Genomic DNA, 27,305 nt, shown 5'->3' with positions numbered 1-27,305 from the left:
TCATTTTTTTCAGCTCCGTGAGCTGTAGAGAATTGAAGGTCACACAGGTCGGGTCCGGGTGCTGCTTGTCCCTTGCAAACTGCTTGAAAAACAGTTTCTTTAGCCCAACCGATTGCTCGGAGATGTCGATTTGGGAGTGAGAAAAGTGAAGGTTGATGCTTTGGGGTGACAGCCCGCGCCGCCCAGGGCCGTGTCAGGTTTGAGGACTGCTGGATGAGGGCTGCGGGGTCACCATCCCCTCTGCGCTTGGGCAATATCTGGGTTCTCTTGAGGAGAGGCGTGGTGTCTCAGCTGGGTCGCTGCCGCAGCCTTAACAGGTTTAAATGTACCCAGTAAAAGCTGTTTTTCTTCTTGCCTTATTCTCCAAATTGCCATCATTCTTGGGAAGCTGGCAAACCCAACCATCCTTGCTGAGAGCAGCTAGGCTTTGCTGGGTTTTTTGGGTCTTTTTGTTTCTTTTTCTTTTTTTTTTTAAATCTTGGAGGTTTGTTTGTTTATTTGTTGATTTATATCTGCTCGGGGAGTCGATCTGGTGATATTTATAGGATTTGTGGTTGGCTTATGGGAGTTATTTTGCAAGCAGAATTTCTAAGATTTCTACTGTAAGCCTGTTTTTTCTCCAACTTCCTTCATTTCCCCCCTTCCTTCTCTTTTCTCTTTTTTTCCTCTTTTCTCTTTTTACTATTTTTTTTCTTCCCCCCCCCTTTTTTTTTTATTTTTGAGGGAGCCAGGCAGACTAAACTCTTTCTGAATTTTTCCCTCTGTAATTACTGCTCTTTTTTAAGTTTGAAAAAATCATCCAGCTTTGTGCGCCTTCCCCCCTTCTTACTTTTAGATCAATGTGGTTTGACTTTTTTTTCCCTTTCCAAAGTAAAGTTAGCACCATTTCATGCTATTAAAAAAAGCCAATCATACAAAACTGGGATAGAAGGTGACATCCTGTAGTTAACCTCTCAACAGTAAATGTTTGTTTAGTTTCAGCCTCTTAGCCCATGTCAAATGCTACAAGGGATTTTGTTTATAAGGATAAAATTTCTATTTTGCAAATGGACAGCCTTCCCCGCTAGCACTGGGAAAGGGTGTCGCGTAGTCTCGGGTGCCAGCCTTGCAGGGGACCCTTGGTCAACGCTGGACCTCTTCATGGTCCTGTTCCTAACACCACCTCACTGCGATATTTATCAAATTAGGCATTTTTTTAATTCTAGATACTAATTTTCTGCCTTAGATGATCATGTGTTTGATAAATGTTTGATTTTTCATTATGTACCTCATATTTAAGCTGAGCATTGTCAGTACATTGCATCTGTGCAGTGCTGCTAATTATGGAGGGACCCAAAGTGTTCTGTGAAATTAAAAAAAAAAAAAAGAAAAGAGGTAAAAACAACTCCAAAATGTACAGTTCTGGCCAGGGATCACATTACTCCCACTGAAACACAGAAGACTTAACCATGAGCTGGAGCTGCTCCTCTGGGACATGCTTCACAGCCTCTGCAGATTTAAAGGGCAAAGTTTTAGTCTTATGAAAGCTTCTTCCAAGAAGTGCTTCATCACAGGGCTCCTTCTTGGCTCTGAGATCCACGACGCTGCAGCCAGTGGATGTCCCACCAGTGCGAGCAGTCCTCAGAAGGTGTTCCTAACATGGGTTGGCTTTGGTTTTGTTTGTAATTTTTCCTAGCGTCTTGGGTTGGGGCTTCTTGGAGGTCACAGGCTCTTGCGATGGACCAGTAGGATGATCCGTGTGAGTCTGTCCTCCTCACACTGGGGAAGTTTCATGGGCAGGTTGGGGGGTACCCAGTTCAAAGATGGTTTTTACTCTAGATACAGGCTTGTCTCTCTCTTTCCCAGCATTATTTTTAATGCTTGGAGAGCAGGATTTGAGCATCTGCAACAGCTCATGATACAGGTGGGCCCATACCTGATGGGCCATCTTGCTGTCAGCTACCCGACCTGCTTGACCGTGCATCCAGGAGCGCATGGTAGGAGATGCTCCCACGCAGTGCCCATGTTGCAGTGTTGCACCTGCAAGTGCACTGGGATTTGGGCATCCTGCTGTCTGAGAGCTTGAGGTGTCTCCTGGCTGGTCTTCTTTGGCCAAACCGTGCTGAGCTATATGACCACCACCTCCACGCTGTGACTGCCCGGGAGTCTGTGCTCCCTGCCGCGCATCTCCAACCACTGCAAACCCCTGCTCTCGCTGGGATTGCACGGAGGCTTCTTTTGGGGTAGATTAAACTGTTCCTGGTCAACTTCTGCCAAGTTCTTCCATGTGCACTTGAGTTAAAATGGTTTCTCAGGTCGCCTCCCATCAGCGGAGCTGTGGTGAGAGCCCATGCACAGGCACATGCTCTGCTCGCGAGGTGGTTCGTCTTCGACTCCGCTTCCAGGTCTTTCCTCTCGGTCTCCAGCGGGAAGGGCTGGACCGCTGCAGGTGGATGGTTCCTGCTGGCTCCTGCCGCGGGGGTGACTGGTGCGGTGGGAAGCTGTCGCAGCCCCATCAGACGCAGCAAAGCCAGGAGACATGCCTGCTCTCAAGCGCCTGAACGAGAGGGGTTTAACAGCACTTCTGTAGTAAAATGTGGGGGATTCCGTGTATAAATAAGTCCTATTTTAATTTTTCTTCTTTTTTTTCCATGTGCACTCATAGCTCGTTAGATATTGTTTGTTTTATCAACTTGGAAAAGTGCCTGTAACAGGATTTTGTAAAAATTGATTTCCTGAGAGTTTCCTGTGAAATTGGAAACCTGGAAAAATGGGTGGAATTCTGAAAAGCTATCGCATGGCTCCTTCTCCCCCCTTTTTTTTCCCCAAGTAAAAAATAATAATCCTCTCCTTCCCCCCCAAGGTTTCATTCCATATACATTTATTCTTTAAAAATATTTCCAGCTGTTTCTTTTGCTGGGAAACTCATACCATCTGTAAACAACTGTTTGATGCAGATAATTCTGTTGTTTTGCCCGGTCACTCTTATTTTCCAGCTTTTATAACATGAGAGTTCAGAAGTAATCAGTAATGCCTTTTCTCCTCTTCACCGTCAATTTGATTATTTTTCTCGTAAAGAATGGAGTAAGGAGAGCACTGAGCAACAGGAGATGGAAAAAATATTTTGATTACTTTTCAGTTGCTTATAATCAAGGAGTAACTCTTTAAGTCCAGACCAATTTGCTGCATTGATTTAATTCATAATTTTAATTTCATGACTGTCTTGCAAAAAAAAGAAGGTACATCAGGTTGAAGCTTTTTAATACTTGTTTGAACATTTGTAGTTTTAGGTTCAAATTTATTTAATGTTCCCTTTCTTCGGTCTACTTCTGCTAGCATGTGCTACTTGAATTTCCCTGGGCTGCCAGGGAGAAGAATTGAAATTCAAAGCACAGATTCTGCCAGTACTTTCAGCAAGTTCATAAAATCACTCGTATGAATATTCCCTTGACTCAATGGCAACTGCTTACAGCCCTTAAACATGTCTGCGACTATCTGAAGTATCGGGAGCCAAAGCAAATGGGAGGTGACGTGAAAATCTGGGGTCCTCCAGGGGCGATTTTTTCCCATTTCAAGAGAGAAAAGTGCTGGTGTGGTTCAGCACCTGCCCAGGCTGGTGGTGATTGGGATGGGGTTTTTCACTGCCTCGCTGGTTTTGGTGTTTGCACAGCTCTCCTGGTTAGCAAAACCCTGTGTCTGCCTCTTCCAGCAGCAATTCAACCTTTTCAGTTTGAAACTTTTTAGAAGAACTTGTAATTATGAGTTACTGAGCTCAGAAATTGGGTGGATGCAGGCAACACACCCACGTTATTAAATTAAGATTATAAAATGGGAAGACAATAAACAGTAGGCAAGAAGTAAATACAATGAAACTGAATAATTTCTAGACTTTAATCACAATTTTTTAAAATTATTATTATTATTGTTATTATTTGCCTTCTTACAATTTTTGTCTCTGTGCTGCAACTTTCTCTGCCCCAGATAAGAGTTTGGGGAGAAGTTTGAGCAAACCCAGTCCCACCGTCTGCAAGACCAAGCAAAAAAAAATCCTGAAAAAAAAAGGGGGGGGGGGGGAGTTAAAAGAAAAATAATTCTCCTGCCAATACAAAGAGAATTGAAATCAGCATAGAGAGGGCCCCTGGGTGAAGTCAGAAGTGAAACTACAAGAGCAGAGGGGATCATTCCCGTCTCGGCCTTTCTAGTGAGATCCCATGCTCGTGCCTGACCTTTGCGTTGGCCTGATCAGCCTCCTAGCTGGTTTCATCATTAGTGTTTGTTACTAATTAGTATTTGGGAGGCACCTAGCGGCTTCGCAGCGACTGGGGACCTGCGGGAAGGCGAGTGGTGAGAACTATTGTCAGCTGTTCATTATCCCCAGTACCGCAGGGACGGGCACTGGGAGAGGGGGGTGACTCCACACCGCCCCGGCTGGGACTGGAGGAGACGCCTGGCTTCACCTGGCACGGACGGCTCGGCCGCGGGAGCGTTGCCTCCGCAGCTGTGGTGCCGTCGCGTGGTGGAAGGTCCTGGGTGTCCTTGACGGAGCACTGTGGTCCTGCAGTACCATTGCCCTCGGTGACGGTGTTCGCTGGGTTAAGGTCTTCCTTGACATGCATCTGCTTTGGGAGGTTGGCCACCAGCAAGAAGGGGACGTGGCCAGGGCCCTGGCCAAGCTTGGGTGATGCTGTTTTCCTATCTAGAAACCGCTCTGATTTCTTTTTAGGCTGAGCAGCCGTCTGCAGCAGGCGTTTGTTTGTTTGTTTGTGGTGGAGGTGCTCGTGTGGGCGCTCAGCAAACCTGAATCTGCTCAAAGGCGCTCCAGACACGGGGCTTTAGTGGGGAAGGACGGGCTCCCCGTGTCCCCGGGTGCCGCGCATTGGGGTGCTCTATCTCTCCACCACGGGGGGTGCTGGGGACGGGTCGTGCCCCTGCAGGTCACAGTCACCTCAGCACCTTCCCATGAGTGAACCTGGGAAATCTCAACGTTAAAATAAGTCTTTCTAAAGCTGGGTTTAAATAATGCCTATGCCTGGGAGTAAGGAGCACCTTCCTCTCACACTGGAGACCTTCTGTATGCCTCGTTAGAGCCCGAACGAGATCACGGGTCTTCACACTGATGGGTGGTCCACGGGCTTTTGGTACCACCGCATCGTGAGTGTCCCCATGCTCCGGCAGTGGAGGTGCTGAGCGTCACCTGCGTGTGTCCCCAGCAGGTTTGATATTGTCAGCGCCGCTGTCATCCTTCTCGCCTGCTGGAAAGCTCGTCCCTGGCTTGGCAGGAGCCACACACGCTTCTGCGGCCGAGATGGGAGTCGCTGCCTTTTTCTTCTGATGACCTCAAGTAGAAAACACTCCCGCTACTGTCATCTCAGAGGGTTCAAAAATCTCAGGTTTTTTTTTTTACTGTTGAGTTTTCCCGCTTGCTGCAGTGACCTCAGCCCGTCTGCGCGCTGCTTTTTCTCGCAGCAAGGCAGCAGCTGAGTAAAAGGATGGAATTCCCCTGGATGCTCACGAATAATTTTGACACTACTGTTTTTTAAAGCTGCCCCCAGCATCCCCAACCCGTGTCTCGGCAGTGTTGCCCCACGGTCAGGACGGGGGTGTTTGCAGACCCCGCGATGGACATGGGGGGACGCGGGACCCTCGCTCCTGGGGCTCGGCTCTGCCGTGGGACCAGCGAAGCTGCCTTGGGTAGAGTTCAGACTTCCTCCTTGCAGATATATATATTTTTTTTATTATTATTATTTTGGTTGTTTCTTGAGGGGAAGCTGCAGCTGAGGAAATAGGCAGCACATTCCTCCGGCCCAAGGAACTTAACTTGTTCCCTGGTGGAAAATTCATCCCTTTCGGAGGCCGCCCTTACGGACCCGCAAAGGCAAAGGGTGCAGACGGGACCAGCTGCGGCAGCCTGAAGCGTCGGAGATCAGTTTCCTTTGTGCAGGGGATGCCCTGGCTCCGGGAAGCGCCCGGGCGCGGGTCCTGCTCAGCTCACCCGCCAGCTCCGCATTGCTCCCTGCTCTTTGTAGACTTTGGGGGACGTCGCTGAGCTTGGCGGGGGTGAGAAGGAGAACATGGGGGTGACGCAGGGGACTGCGGTGCCATGCAAAAGCCGGGGCTTGGGTTTCCTTAGCATCCCCTCTATTGGCAGGAGGAAGCAAAGATCCAAAAAAAAAGGGGGCATGGGTGTATGTACGGGTCCTGGTGCTCTGCAGATGTTTCGGTGTGATGCGGGGCTTCTTTTTTTTTTTTTAATGAAAATTAAATAGGAAACTACCAGTGTCTTGCCCTTTGTTTAAAAAAAAAAGGCAAAAAAAAAGCACTTCCTGCATTTTCTGTTGCTCTGAAGTTAATAATAACAGACAGCGCAGGTAGGCAGGCCTGCAGTTATTTTTATGGCACATTCCTTTGTGAGACCTGTTTTCAGTTGCTTCTCCTGTTGCCAAATCTTAATTATTTGGGGTGAAATTTTCCACGCTGGGTGCTGCTGGCTTGTTTCTAAACTGTACGTGTGTTTTGTGTTTCACTGAAAATTATTCAGCTGTCTTTGGGAAGGCCTTCGTGGAAAGTAGGTTGTGGGTTTGGGTTTTTTTTTATTTTTTTTCCTCAGGTAAAACAAAAAACTCAGCCCTTTTACAAAGCATCTGGAGAGTAAAGCTGACTTTCCCTGCTCTGGGAGAGGAGCTGGGGCGAGCGGCTTCTGCTCCTCCTGCAAACCCCGGGCAGAGTTAGAGGCATCTCCCCAGGGCAGAGCCGGGATGAAGTTTGGAGGCAAATCATGGGGGGGGGGGTGGCTGTGTACAAATAAATAAGTGGATTTAAAACCTTTTCCCCCCTGGGGAGGGCTCTGGCGGTGGTGGATGGGGGGATCCTGGCACCCCCGTCCCGGGCATCACGCCCATGGGAGCAGATCTGAGCGTGGCATACGTGGATGCAAATCCAAGTGATTTGAATAATTGTTTTTAATCATCATTTAAGTGATCAGGCAGAAAGCTTAAATCTTCCAAAATCTCATTTAACATTTTTATGGTTCTTAGTTATTTTTTTGTTTTGCAGTAGCTGTTAAAATGTTGGGGGTTTTTTCCCAATATAGTGTAGCCCTTTCTATAAACATGGATTTCTCGGGTCAGTTATACATCTGCTTGGACTCCTAATTTTTGACACTTTATCCCGTTAGGAGATGTTGACTGATACATTTCTTACTTATCACATACTTTTCGCTTACGACTTGAGTCGAGGAGCATATGGCCAGAAACCACATTCTGCTTTCGTGCATTTTAATTTAAAAGATATTTATTAGCTTTCGTTAAACAAAACTACCCTAAACGTACCCAATACGTACAAAAGCAGCTTTAGGGAATCGTATTTTGAATTGTAAATTATTTTACATGAGAGATTGTATGACTAATTATCCAGCCTGTGTTTCAGAGCCCTGTGTCCGTCCTCCCGTTTGCCGACTGGCAGGCAGATGCAAACTCTGCTCCTCTGCTTTTTCAATTATAAATGAAGAAGTCACCGAATTAAATTACCTGGGTAAACTGGTGCGCAGGAGATTTCTCTTCACCCTTCCCAAAGACGCCGCTTTCTCTAAAGCTGCTCTGACCCATTTCGGCACATTCTGGTTGCTGCTGATTAAATGGTGATTTCCAGCAATTCACTGCTTCGCCGTGCTTATGATATTTGTAGTCCTTAAATACCACTTTTTAGAATTTAAATGCAATGTTTTATTTTAAATGGATTAATAGCGTAGCCTGCAAAAGGCATCATCCCTTCACATTTGATTCCAAATGGGCTTACTGCAAAATAAGAGGAAAAAAGATTATTTCAGCCAGATTGTAAAAAATAGGTGTACGCATCTCCCAGATTTCCCCCGTGCCGAAGGTGAGCCCCGAGCGGAGCGAGAGAGGACGACGTCGCCTTTTGGGTGGGCTGGCAGGCTGGGGGGTGCCGCCACGGGGTGGAGGTGCTCTGCTGAGCACCGAGGTGGCCGTTGCCCAGGGGGTCCCGCCGGCTGCCGTGGCCGGTCCTTCGGGCAGCACAACGGGCGCCGCCACCCGGCCCTGCGCCAAAGGCGCATCCACCAATTTGTAGGTCTTTGGCGTCAAGGCCGCCCTTGAGATCTGCTTTGTGATTGCCGGGGGTTGGAGCACCGAACAGGTCCCGGGCGTCGTGCCGCGGTGGCCCTGCCTGTCTCCATGGCAAGCAGAGGGACGTCAAAGGGCTCACGTAGGTCAACTTATACATACTCTGCTGAAATAGTTCCTTTTTTATTAAGCTTGTGATTGTGTCTATTTTGCAAAGTTTGAGGAGAACACCATGGCACTTCTTGATTACGCTTTTGCACCTTCGCATACTGTGTACGATCGGAGGAAATTCTCTTCCCATGCTGGACATGCTGTGGCCCTGGGTAGGGTGGGTGCCGGTGATTTATGCTGAAATGATCTTGCAGCCTTAGGACGGGGCTGGGATTCACTGTGCTTGGCACTGCCCAAGTGCTGACCTAAACAGAGCTGTTCCTAAAGAGTTTGTAACCAAGACAAATTGCTGGCACAGAAAATTTGCCTGCTAATTGCATGTTTGGAAACTGGGGTGGTGTGCGAAGGTGTCTCATGGTGGCACCTTTGGTGAGAATGGGCTTACTTAAGTGTCCAGAAACCTTTAAGACAGCTAGACCTGATTTTCTTCAGACTTGGCTTGCTGTTTAGGTCTAGCAGGCTCAAAGTAAGTTGTCAGCCATGGGCTTGCAGCAGCCCCAGAACAACCATGCCAGCTCTGCCCATGTCTGTCGGTGGGTTTTGAGTGTTTCCCCCACGGGAGATGCCCAGGAGATGCCTCCTCTCATCTTGACTGGCACGAAACCATTTAGACAGAGCGCTCTTATTTCTTGTGGTTCCTTTTTTCTCTTTTTTTCTTTTAAAATAAAGAAACCCCCTAATGCTGGTGGGGTCACACCATTGCACCTCCCATTGTGTGCTCCTCACGGACATGTCCTTTGCACTGGCATGTGCTATGTCCCGAGAGAGGGGAGTCCACGAATTGCTCATGAAAAGAGATCAAAAAGCCAAAAAAATTGGCATTAGAAAAATTCAAAAAAGACAGAATGGGGAAATTAGGCAGGGCAGACACGCCCAGAATGGGGAGGGTAAGCAAAAAACGGAGTAAGTAATAAAACTGCTGTTGGCCCCAGAAGGTGCCAGGCAGTCGGCTGGTGGCGGTCGGGCAGCGCAGAGGCTGCAGTCACCAGCGTTTATTTCCAGTGGTTCATTTGCTGAACTCCAAATACAGATATGAAAAAAAGGAACATAAAATGAACAAGATGCGTGATCCTTTGCAGAGTAATACCTGCGTTACATTGGGCAGTAAATCACCCGGGAGGCACCAGCTAACACACGTGCATAACCGGGAATAAAATACGGCGTCGGGGCATCGACATGCTTCGTGTCGGGAGCACGGTCCTGCACGATGCATTCCCCAAACGAATTTATATCTGAAGAAATTCGTGCTTACGTGGAGGGTGCATAATGCTGCAATCTCAGACGGTTTTCCAAAGTTGAGGTTGGCTGCATGCTTCCCAAACGGAAATATTTTAATTTTTGGTAATATTCAGGTAGCACTTGGTGTTGCGGCTGGAGCGGTGCCGCAGATGATGCGATGCGCACCGCTCCGTCGGCAGAGTCGAGGCTCTGCCTTTAGATTTGGCTGCTGCATTTTGCAGCTTTCACGAGCGCTTGCCCAGGTGACCTCTCTATTCAGCGGGCGTTTCTCACGTGGGCTTGTAACTGCCGGAGCCGGGCGATCCCCGCGGCTGGGGAACGCGGCTCGCAGGGCCGCGAGGTTGGGTTGCGCAGAAAGCTCTTCAAAGGGATGGGAATTGCAGCGTACCCCATCTCCCGGGGATTTCGGGTAACACCGATGCCCCAGCACCCTACAAGGTTTCTGCCCTGGCTGTACATGAAGTCTCCTTTTCCCTTTTTTCCCCCCCTTTTTTTGTACACACAGATCTAATCTTCTAGAAAATGCCCCGAAGGTTTGAGCAATCTACCAGTTGCAGGAACCCATAAAGCTTTTTTTTTTTTTTTTTCCATTGTGTAAGCATGACAAATCATTAATTTTTGATTGATTGCTTTGAATTATGGGTGCTCTGACATCCTTTCTGTAGCTGAACAGCTGTATAACAAATGAACATATCAGTGCTCACAAAAGATTGGAGATCTAACAGAAGCAATTACATTGTCAGCTCCTCCCTTCTGGCTTATCCCAGGCAATGGAGGGAGGAAATTTTTTAACAGAAATTCCTCAAGAGGCTAACAATAATAATAATAATAATAAAAAAATACCTTTTTGTAATTGAATTAGATTTTTATCTCTTAATTTCCAGTGGATTTCTTAAACCTTCAGGAGCCAGGACGTGTTTCTGCTTTGTGTAACTTGGAGAATCTCTTTAAACAAAATTTCACACGAAGAATTAAAAAAGTAGAATCGAATTGCAATTTTTGGTTGCTATTCCTTTAAGATTTCAGAATTGCACCAGTGCACTAAATGTGACCTCCATAACTTTTAAATTAAGAATTTATGCTGGCTTGAAATTTATGAAATATTTCAGCATGAAAGAAAGCCTTTTTCCCTCAGGAAAATTGAGCAATAAATCACAGCACTCTCTATTTACTGCCCTACAGCCAGCCAAAGATAGGATTTTTTTTCCTTCCCCGCTTCGTTCTGGAAAGAAAAAAAAAAAAAAGAAAAAAAAAAAGGTAATCATATAAGACAGCTTAGCTGCTATCCTCCCACTCTCTAGAATTTTTAATTTCAGCTGTTTCTGCTTGGATTTATTTCCAATATTCCTGCTCGGCTTTTCAATTTCCTCAGTTATTAAATTTTAATTCAGTGCATTAGCATTTAAATTAAAAAAGGGTTTATTTTATCGAAATCGTTGGCTAGCCCCCATCCTGCTGCACATGAATTGCCTGTTTCTGCCATTTGCAGAAAATGTGAAATGCAGCTAATATCTTTTAACTTGTATTTGCACAAATTCAGAAATAAAATTTCTGGGTTTGGAATAATATTGTCTTTCCAAGGAAGCCTCTCCTCAGAGAGCCGAGGGAAGGAGACGAAAAGGAGGGGACCCTGGTTACTCCTTGCTCAGCCCCTTCTAACGGCCCGGAGGGGCTCAATTAGGCAATTCACCGCTAACGAAGGGAGGTGCACTGGACCTGCCCCTCTAATCCGGGTGCAGGGCCATCTCAGCTTGGACGTAGCGTTGAATTTGGCTATTTCTGCCTTATTTCCCTCCTGCAAATTGCCTATTTTTTGTATAGGAGGTGTCATTACTTTAAACTTTGGTAAAGCGCAATAAAATAATTGCACGAGTCACTGGAGGGAATCGGCTCAGCAAATCGCCGCCGTGGTGGGGCTGCATCCGAAATCCTGCCTCAGCCTCCTGCAGACCCGGGTTTCAGCGCACGACGTGTCCCACCAGCGCTGAGTGTGGGGCACGTCGGTAGCTCTGACTGGGAGAACCCCAGGTACCGCGGGTGCAGCGTGCCAGCAGGGCGAATTTGGAGGGCAGTCTTGCCTTTCTCAACCTAAACAGCCTTTTTTTTTTATGTCTTTTGCCCCCTTAGGCCGACGAGAGCAACAGCAGCGGGCGGAGGAGCTCTTCTAGCAGGTAGGTGGGTGGTTTTCTCTGCTGGGCTGGGACGCGGGGGGCGGGTGCAGCGCTGCTGGGGTGCAGCTCTCCGTGCTGGAGGTGGGTGGCGAAGGGCAACCGCATGAGAGGAACGAGTTGGGAGCTGCTAGAGCGCAGCGTCCATAAACCCCCACTTTTGGACTCTGCTCAAATGACAGATGGAAGAAGGATCGTTCTGGCCTCGGGCGCTGTCAGGAGAGGCGGTTCACACGCAGTGTGGGGTGGTACGGCCGAGTCCCCCCGGCCCCGTGCCCAAGCCAAGGTGCAAAGACCATCGAGGTTCTTGGATGGAGACCTTGGGCCGTGCTGCGGCGGTTGGGTGCAGATTCCCCTGCTCCACGCGGGAGGAGAGGGGAGGGGGGTGTCCCCCAGCCCCCTCTGACCCCGCTGAGGGGTGTCTGCAGCACCCGCTCTGGTGGGTACAGGACGTCAGGTCCCAGTTGGGGGACTGTGCTGCAGGTGTCCCATCTGCTGCCACCCCCGGTGTCCGTGGCGGGGGGCAGGGTGCCTGGGGCATGTGGCAGCCCCCGGCCGGCGAGGCCTGCAGCCCTGCACGGTGCGGGAGGGAGACGCGCAGCCCTGGCGCGAGCGGCAGGAGGGACGCCCGGCACAAAGGGGAGGGAGGCGACGAGCTTGGGTCTGCCCTGTGCTGTGGCCTCTGCTGTAGCACATCTTACCTTGGTGGGCGTGCTGGGAGGCACCAAAGGTGGAGCAGCTCAGTCCCTCTCTGTCCCCGGAGGAGTGGGCAGCAGCCCGGGCCGGGCGGGCGATGGGCAGTATGGCCGAGCTGCGCCAGCGCTGGGGTTACCAGAGCAGCCCCCAAATCCCCACAGCGTCGGGTGTGCGGTGGCTTCCCCCCACAAGATGGCTGCATTTCCGTGGTGGGTGGGTGATACTCGTGTGGGTGCTTCCAGCGGTCAGGGCGATCTGCTGGAAGAGTCTCCTGCAGCGTCCGCCACCTGACATCTGTGCCTGGTGGAGTCAGTCCGGAGCTGTGAAGGCATGGAAGAAGCTTTCCTTCCTTGGCCAGGCACAAAGCCCTTTCCGCTGGGTTTGCTCTGCGGGGCAGCGCTGACGTGCCAGGCAGTGCTGGGGAGGTGGTGGGAGCCAGGAGCAAAGCGTGGCTTCCGTGACAGTCGGATTTACCTGGTCCCATGCACACTCGAAGCTGGTTCCTGGTTGTCAGCCATCCATGAGCAAACTGGCAAACTCATCTCTCAGGTTTAAAAGGTTTTGTGGTAAAAATAGGTGGAGATGTAACAGATGAGAGATTCCAGGCTGGAAATGGGGGCAACGCTAAGATGCACCAGGGAGGGGAGCGCGTGGCCCAGGAAAGGGAGCGGGCTGCAGCCAAGCACAGAAACATCCACGAGAGTTGGAGAAGATGGTAGGAACGTCAGGGAGGTGCCATCACCTGGTGGGACGATGCACAGCTTGTTGAGGGGAACGCTGAGCATCTGAGGCACGTGTGTGGGTTACATCTGCATGGATGGGGGAAGAGGGACAGCAGAAAACTGGAGCCAGTCGAGCTGCTTGAGGAGAAAAGTCAGCATGGTACAAGGGCATTTATGTCCTCCCCTCCGCACAACCACCACACGTCTCTCCGCTAACCGTATGCCAGAGCACTTTCCTGCTCCCTCCAGAGACTTGAAGGCTCTGCTGAAGTTTTATCCTTCAGATGAAACACATCCTTCCACGTTAAAATCCCGCTGCGTTCTTCTGATAGCTGAAACGCTGCGGTGCAGGTCCTCCTCCCACCTCCCGCTGCCGAACGTGCACCGAGTGCTCCCCGCCACAACAGCCGCGGCCCCTGCCCGGCGCCCCGGCTGCGCCGCTCGGCGTTTCGGAATGAAATACTCTCATTACTGGCAGCTTCTTGGTACGGCGGCGCTGCCCGGCATTGAACGCCTCTGGGGTGCCTGCTGGGCTGGGCTCGGCCGTGGGGAGCAGCGCCAGCATCGGGTGTCTTACGCAGAGGAAAACCTCCCTTTGCCCAGTTTTGGGGTGGCTCGTCAGTGCGGCCCAGCGGTGCTCGCTCTTGGGATGCCAGAATTAGCCTGCACGCAGCGCTGGAAGGAGACCTGGGTGAGGAGCAAGGGGAAAGGAGCCGGGCATCGCTTCCTTCCCCTGAATTCTTTATTCTGACTTTTAACTCAGTTTTGTAGCTCTTGCCAGAGAGTTTTGCAGAGCAGGTGGGTGAGTGCGTTCTCCGCGTGGGAGCTGACCCGCCGGGGTGTCCCCTGTGGGCGTCCTCCCTTCCCGGGTGTGCGGGGGGTGCCTGTGGGGCCGAGCGCCTGAGCATCCTCGGGGCGTGAGCGATGGCCCTCCCAAAGGCGGGTACCCGAGCGCCCATCCGCGTGGCAGCACTTCCTTCCGTTATCACTGCTGCTTGGTACGTGCAGGACGCAAGAGGTGTGAGGTTGGCCACCACTTTTTTCTTTTAGAAAAGTGGAAACAAAACCCACTTCGGCATCTACCTGAGTGAACAAAAGATCATCAAAAAAAGGAAGATGACCAAGTTGCTTAAAATAAAAAAGAAAAGAATAAAAATTTAGTATTTCAAGGAAGCTTTATTAGTGACTGAAGGTTGAAATGTGGCTTTGACAAAATCTGTGAGGTCCTTAGTGGCTGGAGATACAAGGTAGATGTTTTTCGAAGTTGTTGCGTCTTGAAACTCTCACTAACTGCAAACTATTGAGGAAGCTTTTCACGATTAATTTATGTCAGTAAAAATATAAGCAAAATAAGGTTTCCAGGACAACTTTATCTTTCTGCTTTTTTTTTTTTTTTTTTACTGTAGTATGCTTGATGTTAATGTGGTGACTGCCATATTGAGTCGATCCTATTTTTATTTATTTATTGAATTGAATTGATTTTATTCTGTTTCAAGTAAATGTTTAAAGCTCTGAGGGCACAGGATTTTTCTCATCTTTTCACCCCACAGCTCTGATCGGGCCTGTCTGCTGCCTTTGGAATAACACGGTTCAGCGTATGCAGCTGTTTGCAGCTGAGAATTAGTGATGGCAGAAAGCACTCACTCTTCTCTTACCTTATTAACTTGTGTGTGGTTCCTGTACCTCACTGAACGCTTATTAATGGGGAATTTTAAAAAGTGAAGAGAATTATTAGGAGCATAGAAAAAAAACCTTCCTTCAAGGGAGCTAGAAGAGAGATGGCTGTTTGCCTTGGAGAAGATGACAACTAAGAGACAACATGACAAAGCTGTGCGTGTTTTTGAACACTCCAGAAAAGGTAGATCAGAGACTTCTTTCTTCCTTTTGCAAGAAGAAAAAGAGATAGTCAACAAAATTAAAAGGCAGCAAATTAAAAGCTAATAAAAAGCAGGATTTTTACTTGCATGATGGGCAGTTAGCTGTTGGAGCGTGTTGCCAAGAGTTGGGTGCTCGGCTGGGGCTCGGAGGGGACTCCACTGGAAGATGGCATCAGTAGGTGACGTGGGCTCTCGTGGATGAGGCACGTTGCCTGGGGATCAGTTACCTTGCTGCTGTCTACTACGACTGGTTTCCTGACGCTTCTTCAGAAGCCCCTTCTGCACATGGTGGACCAGCTTTGGTATCACTTGCTCGTGTGAGTCTGCGTGATGGTCCTGGAGGGCTGGGAGGGACCGGAGGGCAGTGTGGGAGCTGTGGACCTCGGGGTAGTCGTTAGGAGTCTCCATAACGCTATTGTAAAACTAACTACTTACCAATAATTAATGTCAGCGTTCAGATGGTGGGCTCTGGATCTTGACAAGAAATAATTGAAAAACCAAATGTGCAATTATGTCTGACAAGCAGCGTGTGCTTTTCTTGGTCACCAGAGCCTTGTGTAGTCATGTGTTAGACACGCTTTCATATAATTATTATTGTTTATATGGTGGGTGTCAGAGGAAGGAAGAATTTTAGTTTCAAGTCCTCCGTTGGCTATTTATTTTAAAGTCATTAGATTTGTTTTCAGACTTAACTACGCTTAATGTGCGAGACTCCTGCTGAATAAATCAGACCCTGATATAGGAACTGCATCTGTTTGCGGAGGGAATGGAGCCAGCTGGAAGCTCAGTCCCCGTCTGCACCAGGGCTGTCACCAGCCGGGGAACCCGCTCGCAGCACAGATGTAGCTCTGCAGAAAAGCGTGCTTTGCTCCCGAAACGGAGATAAAATCCCAGAGCTTCTGGGGTTATGAGCTGGCTGTGAGGGCACGGACGGGTCTCATCTTTATTGCAGCATTAACAGCGCTGTGGTAGAGGTCCCAAAGATGGTGGGAGGTCTCTTGGAGACGGAGGTCCAGCAGAAGGGCTCTCTGGTACTGGCCTGGACGAGGAGGAAGGCGCTGTGCAGGCAGGAGCGTTTCCAGCAGGTCCTTTAGGCTGGGACATGGAGGTCTCCCAGCACTGACAATAGTGCGTTTTTCCCCGATACGCCAGACCAAGACATTGTGCTTAGGTGGTCTGGTCGTTTCAGTCTCTATCTTAGAAGATGTGGCTTTCCAGCTGGAGGAGAAGGTATTGCGAAGTGGTTGCACCACTCCTTCTCAGTTCACCCTTCTCCAGCCTCGCTGGTGGCATCTTTTCCTCTTCTCCCCACGTTGCTTTTCCGTCCTTTGCGGTCACGTCCTCCCGGGCAGCTCCTGTAACCCCAGGGAGGCTCTGCCCTGGGATGGCACCAGCTCTTCTGCAGGCTCCTCTCCCAGGTGTCCAGACCTCACCAGTGTTTGGGGAGGACATAATCTGTGCATGCCCGAGCTGGAAGTTGTGGTCCTCCGAACGTCAGGAGAGGGCCCCACACCCGTGGAGGGACGGGCCAAGGGCTGAGTGTTTCCAAGAGGCAAAACAATTTAAATTGTTTCTGCTTTCTTTAAAAGGCCACCTGTGGGATTTTCAGTCCCAGAGCATGAAGAGCTTCAGACTCATCCTGCGTCAGAAGGAGAGAAAACTATTAATAATTAGCCAAGGTATTTAATAAGTTGTTGTGCTCTCCGAAGGACTCTCACCAGCAATCTTCAGAAAGAAACAAACCAGCCAACCAGCACAAAACCCCCCAAAATCCCCACTGGCCGATTTAAGAGAAACGGATAGTTCAGTTCTGTGCTGCGACCAGCCCAGAATCCGCGGGACACCCAGGCAGGTTTCCTCGAAACCCAAAAGCAGGTCAAATGTACACATATGAAGAGATGGCAGCGCTCGGACACCTCCTGGCTCCCATGGCACCAGCATATTTTCTGCACAGTCCACACCAATTTGCCAAACGCCAGAGCCTCAGCGGGCTTTGGACGGTGTGAGGTGGAGAAACATCCCTTTCTGGAGCTGAAAAACACTGAGACACGGTAGCTATAATGTCCTCTGCAAAGCTGAGTAACCAGGAAATCGTTTTCATTGGGTCACCCCCTCTCCTGGCCAGCTGGAGTTGTTCTGATAATGGTGTAGAGCCTTACAGCGTGTTTACGTTAAATGCATGTGTGTCTCCAGCAGCGGGACATCTGCCACCTCATTTGTATCGCTCCCTAGCTGGGGAGTTTTCCCAGTCCTAAGGTCCTGTCTCTTTTTCTGTCCATCTTCTCCTGTTGCTCGTTCTACCCCGTTCGTCTTGCGGCTGTGCCGTGCTGCGCTGCTGCCAGCGGGTTGGTGGCACGGTCCGGCACAGGCTCCTCGTGGCCGTGTTGGGGGAGCTACGGGCATTTGCAGACAGTTGGCACCCCCTCAGTCATTTCTTAGTCAGGCAACATAGAGCTCTTTCACCGATATAAATAAACCCTTAACCTATTCTCTTTGTTTTTCCCTGAATCTCTTTGTCTCTGTTGACATTTCCACACTTGAAAATTTAAAGACGCTGGCAGCTGTTCTATTATCATCTTAAATTTAGTTTTGAACCTGCATCATTTGTATGTCGCATTTTTTATCTGACTGAATTCTTTGCTTTTGGCAAATAGCGCGCGTTTGTTTTTTGTTGGATAAGCCAAATTTTTTTTATATTTGGTTAGACTTTCCTCTTCAAACCATCCTCAAGATATTCCTAATAAGGACTGAAGGGAATTTGTTTTGCTAATACCTTAGGAATTCTTTGTGGCTCTTGACTATTGTTCTGGTTTGTATTTTCATGTTTAATTTCTAGAGGAGAGGCAGCCTGCTTTGGTCCTGTTGTTCACCTTTTCTGAAGGATTTGGAGCTGCCAAGCATCCCTTGAGGACTGCACACATAATTAAATTCCTCTTACACTACTGAAGCGCTGTTTGTTGTCAGGAAAGGTTGTGTGTTTTAGTAGACCAAGAGAGTTGGAAAAATTAAGTATGCTGCTTTGTTTGTTTGTTTTCCCCAGATTTTAGCACTGACACCACACCACACCATACCACCAAGTGTTGCGTTAGTTATTTTGGGGTTTTTGAAAGCTGTTGCCTCTGTTTTTAAGAGCTGGCTGCCCTTAGAGGCAGGTAGTGATCCTACATGAGGCATCCCTCTTCTAAAAAGCCTTTAGGTTTTTCTAAATTTATGAACTCCATACTAATGTTGGTATTTATTCAGCTAATTTCTTCCAGGAAAATCTAAGTGGCTGTTGCTGTTGTATTTATACCTGCAGAAAGATGTGGTGTCGTGCTCTGATTTCAATTTATTCTGGGTGGGGAAAGCAGAAAACTTAAATGTGTCCCAGATAAGGACAGGATTTTGGCCTGCTTCTCTTGCCTCAAAAATTTTCTCTGCATGCCCAATTAGTGTGATCTCCTCAAATCTAATTGCTGAATTCAGAGCATGGGCCTCATAGCCTTTGAGAGTTGAACATTCATCCTGGTTAGCTTCAGCTTATTTTGGTAAGTTTGTAAGTGGTCAGTGTGTTCAAGAAAGTCATGTACAGCAAAAGGTGGATCCACCAGCCTTGTGAAGAAAACCAACCCATCAACCACGGATACAGCCTATAGGACCATGGGCAAAACAAGTAGAGAGATTTGAAGTAACACTTGTAATGTAGCAGTGACCTTGAAATCCTTGAAGCATGCGGTTCACATGAGCATGTTGCACGTGGAAGATGCCATGAAGCTCTGACCAGCTTTTTCTTTTTTCTGTTCTTCAGCAAGTCTTCACTCCTCTACCACTGATGGAGGAAGGAGTTCCCATTCCCTAAAATAACTTCTGAGAAGTTGAACAGGTTTTTCCTATAACATTTGCTTTCAGAGGTTAAACCCACATGAGAATATGCAATGGCATCTTGGAAAATAGTAGTCTTGAAGAGAACTGAAATCTCTTCATGGAACACAAGTGATCATGAACACCTTGTACCACGCTGTGACCAAGAGAAAATTTGGGTTTCGGACACATGCAGCAGCATGTGCTGCCACTGTATGTGTTATTAAGAGTGCTGGTGGCATACTTTCTCCTGCTCCAGTATTTGTGCTACGGAATGTGGACAGGTTCCCAAATGCTTGGGGAAAGAGTCAAGGATTAGAAGGCTTGTTTTAGTGTGTATACGGTACACATTAAGGAAGTGTTTGCTTTGTTTCATTCAAGAGACAGCAGAACAGGTTGTTCCCTTCTATGGAGGAGTGATGCCCAGCAGCAGGATCTCTTTTCCAGCAAACTGATGGCTGGAGGCAGCAATCCATGCTGGAAGTACTGTGCCTGTTTTGGAAAATAATTACTCAGAGGAGGGACCCAGAAATGAGGTGGTTAAAACAGGACTTTATGCATGAAAATCAAGACAGCCTCTATAAAGAGGTTCTGGCTCAAGCTGCAGATACAGTTTTGAGAGAGAAGTGGCTCTGTGAGCTGTGGCACAGGAGGTTTTGTTGGATGAGTAGGTCGCTCTTTTGGCTTTCAAGTCTGCGAGGGAACATCTGAAAACTGAAGCAGGAGGCACGGAGACTAGAAGCAAAGTGCTCAGCAGTTTTCACTGGAAGAAATAGCTCCTGTCTTTTCTCTCTTTTAACCCTGAACTTGAAAGTCTTTTTGCCTAGTAATGTCTGCAAAAGAGATGTCCCTGATGAAGGACACCAGGCGGTTCCTCTGCTTCCTCACCCACTCCACCTCCCTTCCTCCATGCCCATGCAGCTGAGCTGCCCCAGGGAGCAAATGAGAGCTATGGGGACAGAGTAGGAAGGCCACCACAAATATTTATCAGACAAGCAGATTTTAAGTTCACATCTTTCTTTTTCTATCTCTGCTTTCATCAACTCTGTGTAAAATGAGGGTTCATTTACATCTGTCCATTCCACTTCCCGTAGCTCCAGTCATGGCAGGAACCTTCTGGTTCTTTTAAAACTATGGCAGACGTGTAAACTGAGCCCAGTTTCAGCCCTGTCCCCCCTGCCATTTTTTGCTTCCTTTCTCTTGAGAGCTGAGGCCTTTTGATTTGGCATGGGAGGAGCCAACTGCATGTCAGGTTCAAGAAGGCATCGTATGGATGATACTGTCCTGGTGGGCTCTGCAAAGCATGTTCCTTCAGGTTCCCACTGCACAGTCTTCATTACTGCACTCTTCTGAACCTTGTTGGTCCTGCAGACCAGAAGAGCGTACCAAGGACCACACAAGAGCGTGTTTCAGCACTGTAAATGGGCACACAGCATGCTCTGCCAAGTAGTTGGGTATCACCATGATTGATACCATCAAGGCCTTAGTGATGTGTTTCTGGTTCTTCCAGCTTGAGTGGTGTCCATGCTCCATATGAAGCTGCTGGGACAGAAGAGCTTTGTTTGTAGGTGTTGATTCAAAACGGCATGTCCTCCTCCATTTGTTTCCTCCTCCATTTGTTTCCTTTTCCTCTCCTTTTGAGGAGAAAATACACAGGAGATGACATTGAAGACCGATTCTCCACTGATCTCATTTTGCCCCTCCTCAAAAGCTCAGCAGGATGTGTGCTATAAAAACAGCCTCATTAGAAGCCATCTGAGTACATATACAATCACAGATCACTCAGAAGGGAGCACAGAGCATGCATGTTTCTGTTGCTGTCTTCAGAGAATTACATGACAAATTATTCCTAGCTGGAAGAAACGTCCTTTTATAATTGGGGTTTTTTCTCATGCTTTCATAAGGGAGGAGTGTGTGTTTTTTAAGTAGCTTTTAGTCACTTTCATTATTTATGAGAATGCTACTCCAGATCAGAAAAAGCAAACTGCAAACGCGAGTTTCTTCTGGCTGCAGCAGCTGACGGGCCCCATTTGCTTTCAGTCATTGCCGGTTCTGCTTATCACAGCCAGAAAGAAATGCTCTCCAAAGATGAAAACAGCACCATATTGCAGCTCTTTGGTTTGCACCCCCTTCTCCTCCTTTCCTCCTTCCACAGGAGACCGGCTGGAAGGCGGGCCGCTAGCTTCATGGGAAGAGCGTTACCATGCAGAGCAGATGGTGCGAACGGTCAGCCATCGCCTTTCTGCCCTTCCATCTGGAAGAGCTCCTTGCATTGCCCTTGTGTTGCTCCTCGCATTGATGCTGGTGAGGCATCATCCGGACTACTCAGCTTTATGGCCAAAATTCTACTTTTGGCACAGTCATTTGTCCATGTTTTCTTGTTGCATCATCTGGCTGTACTAAAGCCTTGGGCTTCATGAACTATCATGGGTGTAGGACCATGGGAAGCTGTACCTGCATGGGTCCAGGAACCCATTTTTACCCCTACCTTTCCAGTTCCCCACAATGAGTCTTCATCAAGGCCTCCTTAAATCTCTTCTGCCTTCATATGCTTGTATTTGACATGAAAGTGGCCGTAGCGTCATCGGAAGATGAAAGTCTGATGATCAAAGCAGGCATCAACGTTGAAATGAGCATTGTGAGATGGCAAAGCTGGTAATACAGTAATTGGCTATGTGGCCTACTTACTCAGAGGAGTGATAGATGCAAGTGTAATGTTTCTTTGCCTCTAATGTTTAAAATCCATAGAGTCTGTTCTGGAAAGTGAAACAGTACCTCACCTGTAGGAGCAACCAGGCATGCCACTGAGTGACAGCGTGAGCAACATGTGCTCCTAAGGCTTCTGCCTCCTCTCCTTGGCAAGGAAGAGCCTCTTGGATCGCCAAGTTCCACAACTCAGTAAAAACAAGACATTAAACAGTAAAGGAGGCTGGTATTGCCCAGGAAAGCTCAAAGACATGGAGAAGTTGTTAGATACACCTTGGGGAAGGACGTGTGGTCTAAGCGAGATGTGCCTGTGCGCTCTGCTAATCTCTGGTCTGATTTCTCTGAGAAGTTTTTGTTCTATGCAAACAGTGCTTTGTTTGAAGAATGTCCTTTTCCCGGAGAACATCATGACATGGATTTTAAATGCAGGTTGGACCTGCAGAGGGAACTGCAGCTGATCCCTGGAAGGCCACACTTAAACACTGTCAAATTGCATTGTTTAACCCAGAAAAGTGATGGCATGAGGCTGGGGACTGTGTTCAGAGCCACCATGAGAGGGGTGGCCACCAGGAGTGGGATCTGACTGATGGTAGGTTCTCCCTTAGTTCTCGTGCGCTGTTGTCTCCACCAAGTGGAGGCTCTGACCAGTCACTGGTACTAGTGTGTTACCCAGCAATGCCCCACAGGAATTTAGAAGATGGGGCTGATCTCTGTGTTAGCACAGTGTGAGCTCAGTTCCTTGCGGTCACAGTGCTCTGAGACACAGTCACCTCATGTTCATGTTGGGGAGTACTCCTGCTTCCAGGACCAAGCACCAATATTTGACTTAGCTGATGTCCCGTCCCTCTTCTCCCTGTGGGCCCCCACCCAAAACAAGTAAGACTTGCTTCCAGCCTTGGGACCTGCAGAACTTAAATTCACTCCTATTCTTACTCATCCTCTTTTTTGACACCTTTCTGGCAGTTGTGCTTCAGCTCTGGCAGTGAGGAATGGCAGAACCAGGTCTGGACATGGTGGTGCTGGGGCTCGACTTCTTCCGTCCACCAGGCAGCATGTTCTCTGTCACCATGGCTCTCAGGGGAAATTACTGGAAAAGAAGTTCGTTCTGTATCTGCTGCTGCTTTATCCTCATCTCTAACTGGAGGCTCTTTGAGCTGCTCAGAAGCAGGGGAGGCAAAATTCAGCACTCCACCAACGAAGTGCAACATCATGGGGTTACAAGGGATGCAACATCCAAGGACCAAGGGGTTGGTAAAGAAATGATGCTTTACTGTGTCACCTCTCTTGGGCCAGCGCGTATGTTCCCTCCTGGTTTGATGCCACGCTTGATGGAAACTGTGGTGAATGCTGTCTTCTAAGTGAAACCAGTTCTGCTGTGGCTGTGCGTGTATCCCTCTCCATCCCATCTGAAGTTTTCCAGTGTTGGTAATTCCTTTTTCTTTCCTGTCTTGCTGCGTGGTGCTGGTACTGTTTCCCCAGCCAAACCAGGAGGCTTCAAACTCTGCTGTCCCATGAGGATCATTCCTTCAGCCCAGCTCCCTCCTGCGCCCTGGGGACAATTATACCCAGATCGGCACAACATCACCTCAGGAAACTGGGGAATTGAGCTTCAGACCCAGGAAGCCTGAACTGATCCTAGTTTTGTTCTAGTCACAGGAGCACTAACTGGATTTCATGTGGGACTAGAATAAAGCAATGCTACTTCTTGCTAGGAGAGCTGTCTTCCACCTTCTTCTCTCCGAAGCTCTGTAGCCCCCAGCAGGGGCACCGAGAGCTTTTTGAGAGCGCAGGCCTGCTCCCAGGGGTTTCAGTGCTGCGCCATGGGGTGTGTTGCCAGCAGCAGCAGCAGCTCTCTCGTCAGCCCTGCACCTCCTGGCCTGGAAAGGGACCCACCTTCGTGCTTGGGGAGCTTATTTGTCGCAGTGTCCAAGCAGAATGAGAGATTGAACTGTTACTAGACAGTCGCCGTGCAAGTGATGATTGCTGTGATGCTGTGCTGTTGGGGACCGCTTGCTCTGTCATGGCAAACAAGAGGCTGGTAAGAGTCGATCCCACCGCCTGTCAGGGTCTCGTTTTGTAGTCTTCAGACAAGTTGTCCTTCGTAGTCTTTCCATCCGTCCTTCGGGGGCTGTAAGGATGGAGATGGAGAAGATGTTCTCCATGTGCAGAGAATCACAGAATCACAGAATCACTAGGTTGGAAAGGACCTTCAAGATCATCAAGTCCAACCATTAATCCAGCGCCACCAAGTTCCCTAAACCATGTCCTGAAGTGCCACATCCACACATTTTTTGAACACTTCTAGAGATGGCGACTCCACCACCTCCCTGGGCAGCCTGTTCCAATGCCTGACCACTCTCTCAGTAAAGAAATTTTTCCTAATATCCAATCTAAACCTCCCCTGGTGCAACTTGAGGCCATTTCCTCTTGTCCTATCTCTAGTTACTTGGGAGAAGAGGCCAAGACCCTTGTCGCCACAACCCCCTTTCAGGTAGTTGTAGAGAGCGATAAGGTCTCCCCTCAGCCTCCTCTTCTCCAGACTAAACAACCCCAATTCCCTCAGCCGCTCCTCATAAGACTTGTGCTCCAGACCCCTCACCAGCTCCATTGCCCTTCTCTGGACACGCTCCAGCACCTCAACGTCCTTCTTGTAGTGAGGGGCCCAACACTGAACACAGGATTCAAGGTGCGGCCTCACCAGTGCCGAGTACAGGGGCACGATCCCTGCCCTGCTCCTGCTGGCCACACTATTTCTGATACAGGCCAGGATGCTGTTGGCCTTCTTGGCCACCTGGGCACACTGCCGGCTCATGTTCAGCCGGCTGTCAACCAGCACCCCCAGGTCCCTTTTCCGCCGGGCAGCTCTCCAGCCACTCCTCCCCAAGCCTGTAGCGTTGCATGGGGTTGTTGTGGCCGAACTGCAGGACCCGGCACTTGGCCTTATTAAACCTCATACAGTTGACCTCAGCCCATCGATCCAGCCTGTCCAGATCCCTCTGCAGAGCCCTCCTACCCTCCAGCAGATCAACACTCCCACCCAACTTGGTGTCATCTGCAAACTTACTGAGGGAGCACTCGATCCCCTCATCCAGATCATCGATAAAGATATTGAACAAGACCGGCCCCAGAACCGAGCCCTGGGGAACACTGCTTGTGACCGGCTGCCAGCCGGATTTAACGCCATTCACCACAACTCTCTGGGCTCGGCCATCCAGCCAGTTCTTTACCCAGTGAAGAGTAAACCTGTCTAAGCCACGAGCCGCCAGTTTCTCCAGGAGGATGCTGTAGGAGGGGTCCATTGCCTCTGCCTGCCGTTAGCAGCAGCTGGTGGTGCCCCTCTTGTGCACCATGTGAAGCAATCAGAGCCTTCTGGCTCCTCTGTCCTCTGCATAGCACACGAGGAGAAGGAAGGAGGGCTGGGACTGTTGCTGTTTGATTATGCTTATTTTAAGGTATTCTGCAAAGCCATAATGTTCCTCTGGACGTTGAGCTGGAGAGAGTCTGCAGCTGAAGTGTGGCTGAACCTTGCTATCAGCCAGTGGCTAGAAAATCTCTGTGAGATACGAAATAAGAGCAACGTGAGAACACAGATCTTCCTTCTTAAGAGAAACAGCAGTGGCCATTAAAAAGGTAGCTAAAACTGCTCTCAGGTAGTGTGGGACTGATCCCATCCTGGTGCAGCTCAGCAGCAAAACTTGCATCCAGGGATGGTGTTTCCTGCGTTTTGGCTTGCGCAGTCCGGATGCCGGGGCCCCGTGAAACAGGCTCCGGCTCATGCAATAAAACACCGGGACCTCAGGGTGTCAGCAGAGAATGCACGTCCTGGGGCTGCCGTGGCAGAAAGGGCGTAGGAGCAGGGTGCGACAAGGGGATGCTGCTGGGGACACAAGTATCAGCCCTTCTTATGTGTATACACGCGTATATGCGTGTGTGTGCACGTATACAAACACACATTTATATATTATATGTATTTTTGGTTTTAAAGAGATATATAATCTGAAAAAAAGTCTTTATGCTTATAATTTATTCCCTTTTCACCACCTTAGAGCTCTTTCCCTGGGATCTGAGCAGGATGTGGGTCTGCGCAGACCTCTCCGCAGTGCCAGGCCTTGCACAAGGTGCTGGGGTGCTCGATGGGGAGCGTTGTAGGGGACTGTGGGTTCACCTCCCTGACACATGCAGTGGGTATGTCTGTACCCATTCTGAACCTGGTACATCTGCTGGCTGCAGCTTTCTTCTGTCCTAGAAAGCTTCTGAAGACAGAAGGTCTCTGTTGTAAAATTGTTGTAAAAATCCAGTGGTGCTATGTTTCCTATGCTTAAGTTGTTTTTGAGAGGATCTGCAGGCTCCTGTCAGGGCTTCTGTATGATGAAATCATGCAGAAGACAGTTGCTAAAATATTTGGGGTGGTGTCCTTCTGTACGCCTGCTCAGGATTCTTACTTACGGGGCAATGTCAGAGGAACAGTATTGCTTTCAATTCATATTTGCAGGTTTAGATCCCACCTAAGAGCAGACAGCCCAGCCAGTAAGTTGTTTTCTTGGCAGAGGTAGATCCAGAAAGTCAGCGAGTGTGAAGAGCAAAGTTTCTGAGGGTCCATCAGTCTGGTCTAATAATTTATGTATTCCTACAGCTTCAGGCCACCAAGTCTGGCCAGTGCACATCTGAGTGGAGCCCAGTAACCCAGGGCCGGCCAGATATGGATACTCTGGGTTTGAAGACTTGGAGAGATTTGTTCTCCCTGAGCACATCCTTTGGAAGATGGTTGTTCCAGTGGACCACCATCTGTGCTAATATCTTATGCCTCATTTCAGCTGGTTCCAGCTTCCAGCAATGAACTTGTATGCTACTCTTCCCTGCCAAATCAAGGAAAGATAGTGTTTTCTCCCCATGAAGTTGATAATATGCTGCAATCAAATAATCTCTCAGTCTTCCTTTTGGAATGAGAAACGGATTGAAGTTGTTTGGTCTCGCAGAGTCATAAAGTGTCTTTTCCCAGTCTGGAACAATTTCAGTGCCTCTTTTTTGAACCTTCTCCAGCTTTTCTAATCACCTTTTAAAAATGAGGGTGCTCAGTCTGTCTGCAGCACACTGGGACTGGCTTCACCACAGCTTCATACAGAGAGAAAATTACCTCCTTGTTCAATCTCAGGCATGTATATCCAAAAATTGCCTTAGTCCTTTAGGTCAGAGCGTGGGTCTTTGTGGCTGCAGCGTGACCTGCCTGCTGGCATCACAGTTGAGCACTGTGGGTACACCCATGTTCCCGGACACGTTTGACTACGCTACATGAGCTTGGTTTGGGCAGAAGCTTACGAAGTGATGGATCCACTGGTGCTGATGTCCCTTTCACAGTCATTGCTCTCCACCCCTCCATGGGTCACCCATAATTTTTAGAAACCGTGATGTCAAATTTAATTCCAGAGCACCAAAAAATCTGTCCCACACCAACCATTTGAGGAGCCCTGTGGAAATAGGCAGGAGCAATACACATTGAGGACAGCATTTTGCCTTACAGCACATGGCCCGTTGGTCGCTTCGTGCCGTGTACTGCTGATCTGTTTTATATCTGAATGTGACATGATGCAAAGCCAGACACCATCAGAAGGTCTCTTATATTCTTACTCAATTTATAATCTCCTCAGAAAGCCATATCCTTCGCCTCACTGCTAGTTGTATTAGCTTTTAATTCCACATCACCTGGGCTCCTGCATTGATTTTTATGTTGTTTTGTCCAGTACTGGCAAGTAAGGTTGCTGTAACGTCTATAACTGAGGCATTTTGCCTTCACTTCAGGTGAAAAGCTGGATTTCACTGGCTTTCTTT

At 48.7% G+C, this 27,305-nt stretch overlaps 1 protein-coding gene across 1 annotated transcript in view; it reads left to right on the top strand.

The window, feature by feature from the left end:
• Positions 1-27,305, top strand: part of ZNF618 (zinc finger protein 618) — a gene marked incomplete at both ends in the record, with an annotated part of 160,473 nt that overhangs the window by 58,225 nt on the left and 74,943 nt on the right. Inside the window, one exon of the mRNA XM_082009003.1 lies at positions 11,598-11,641. Coding sequence (XP_081865129.1) covers positions 11,598-11,641 — 44 coding nt within the window. The remainder of the gene's footprint in view (positions 1-11,597; positions 11,642-27,305) is intronic.

Source organism: Phaethon aethereus (genome assembly GCF_964289735.1).
Source record: "Phaethon aethereus genome assembly, chromosome: 20".
NCBI lineage: Eukaryota > Metazoa > Chordata > Aves > Phaethontiformes > Phaethontidae > Phaethon > Phaethon aethereus.
Note: the sequence above shows the minus strand (reverse complement) of the source record. Positions and strands in the feature narration are given on the sequence as shown.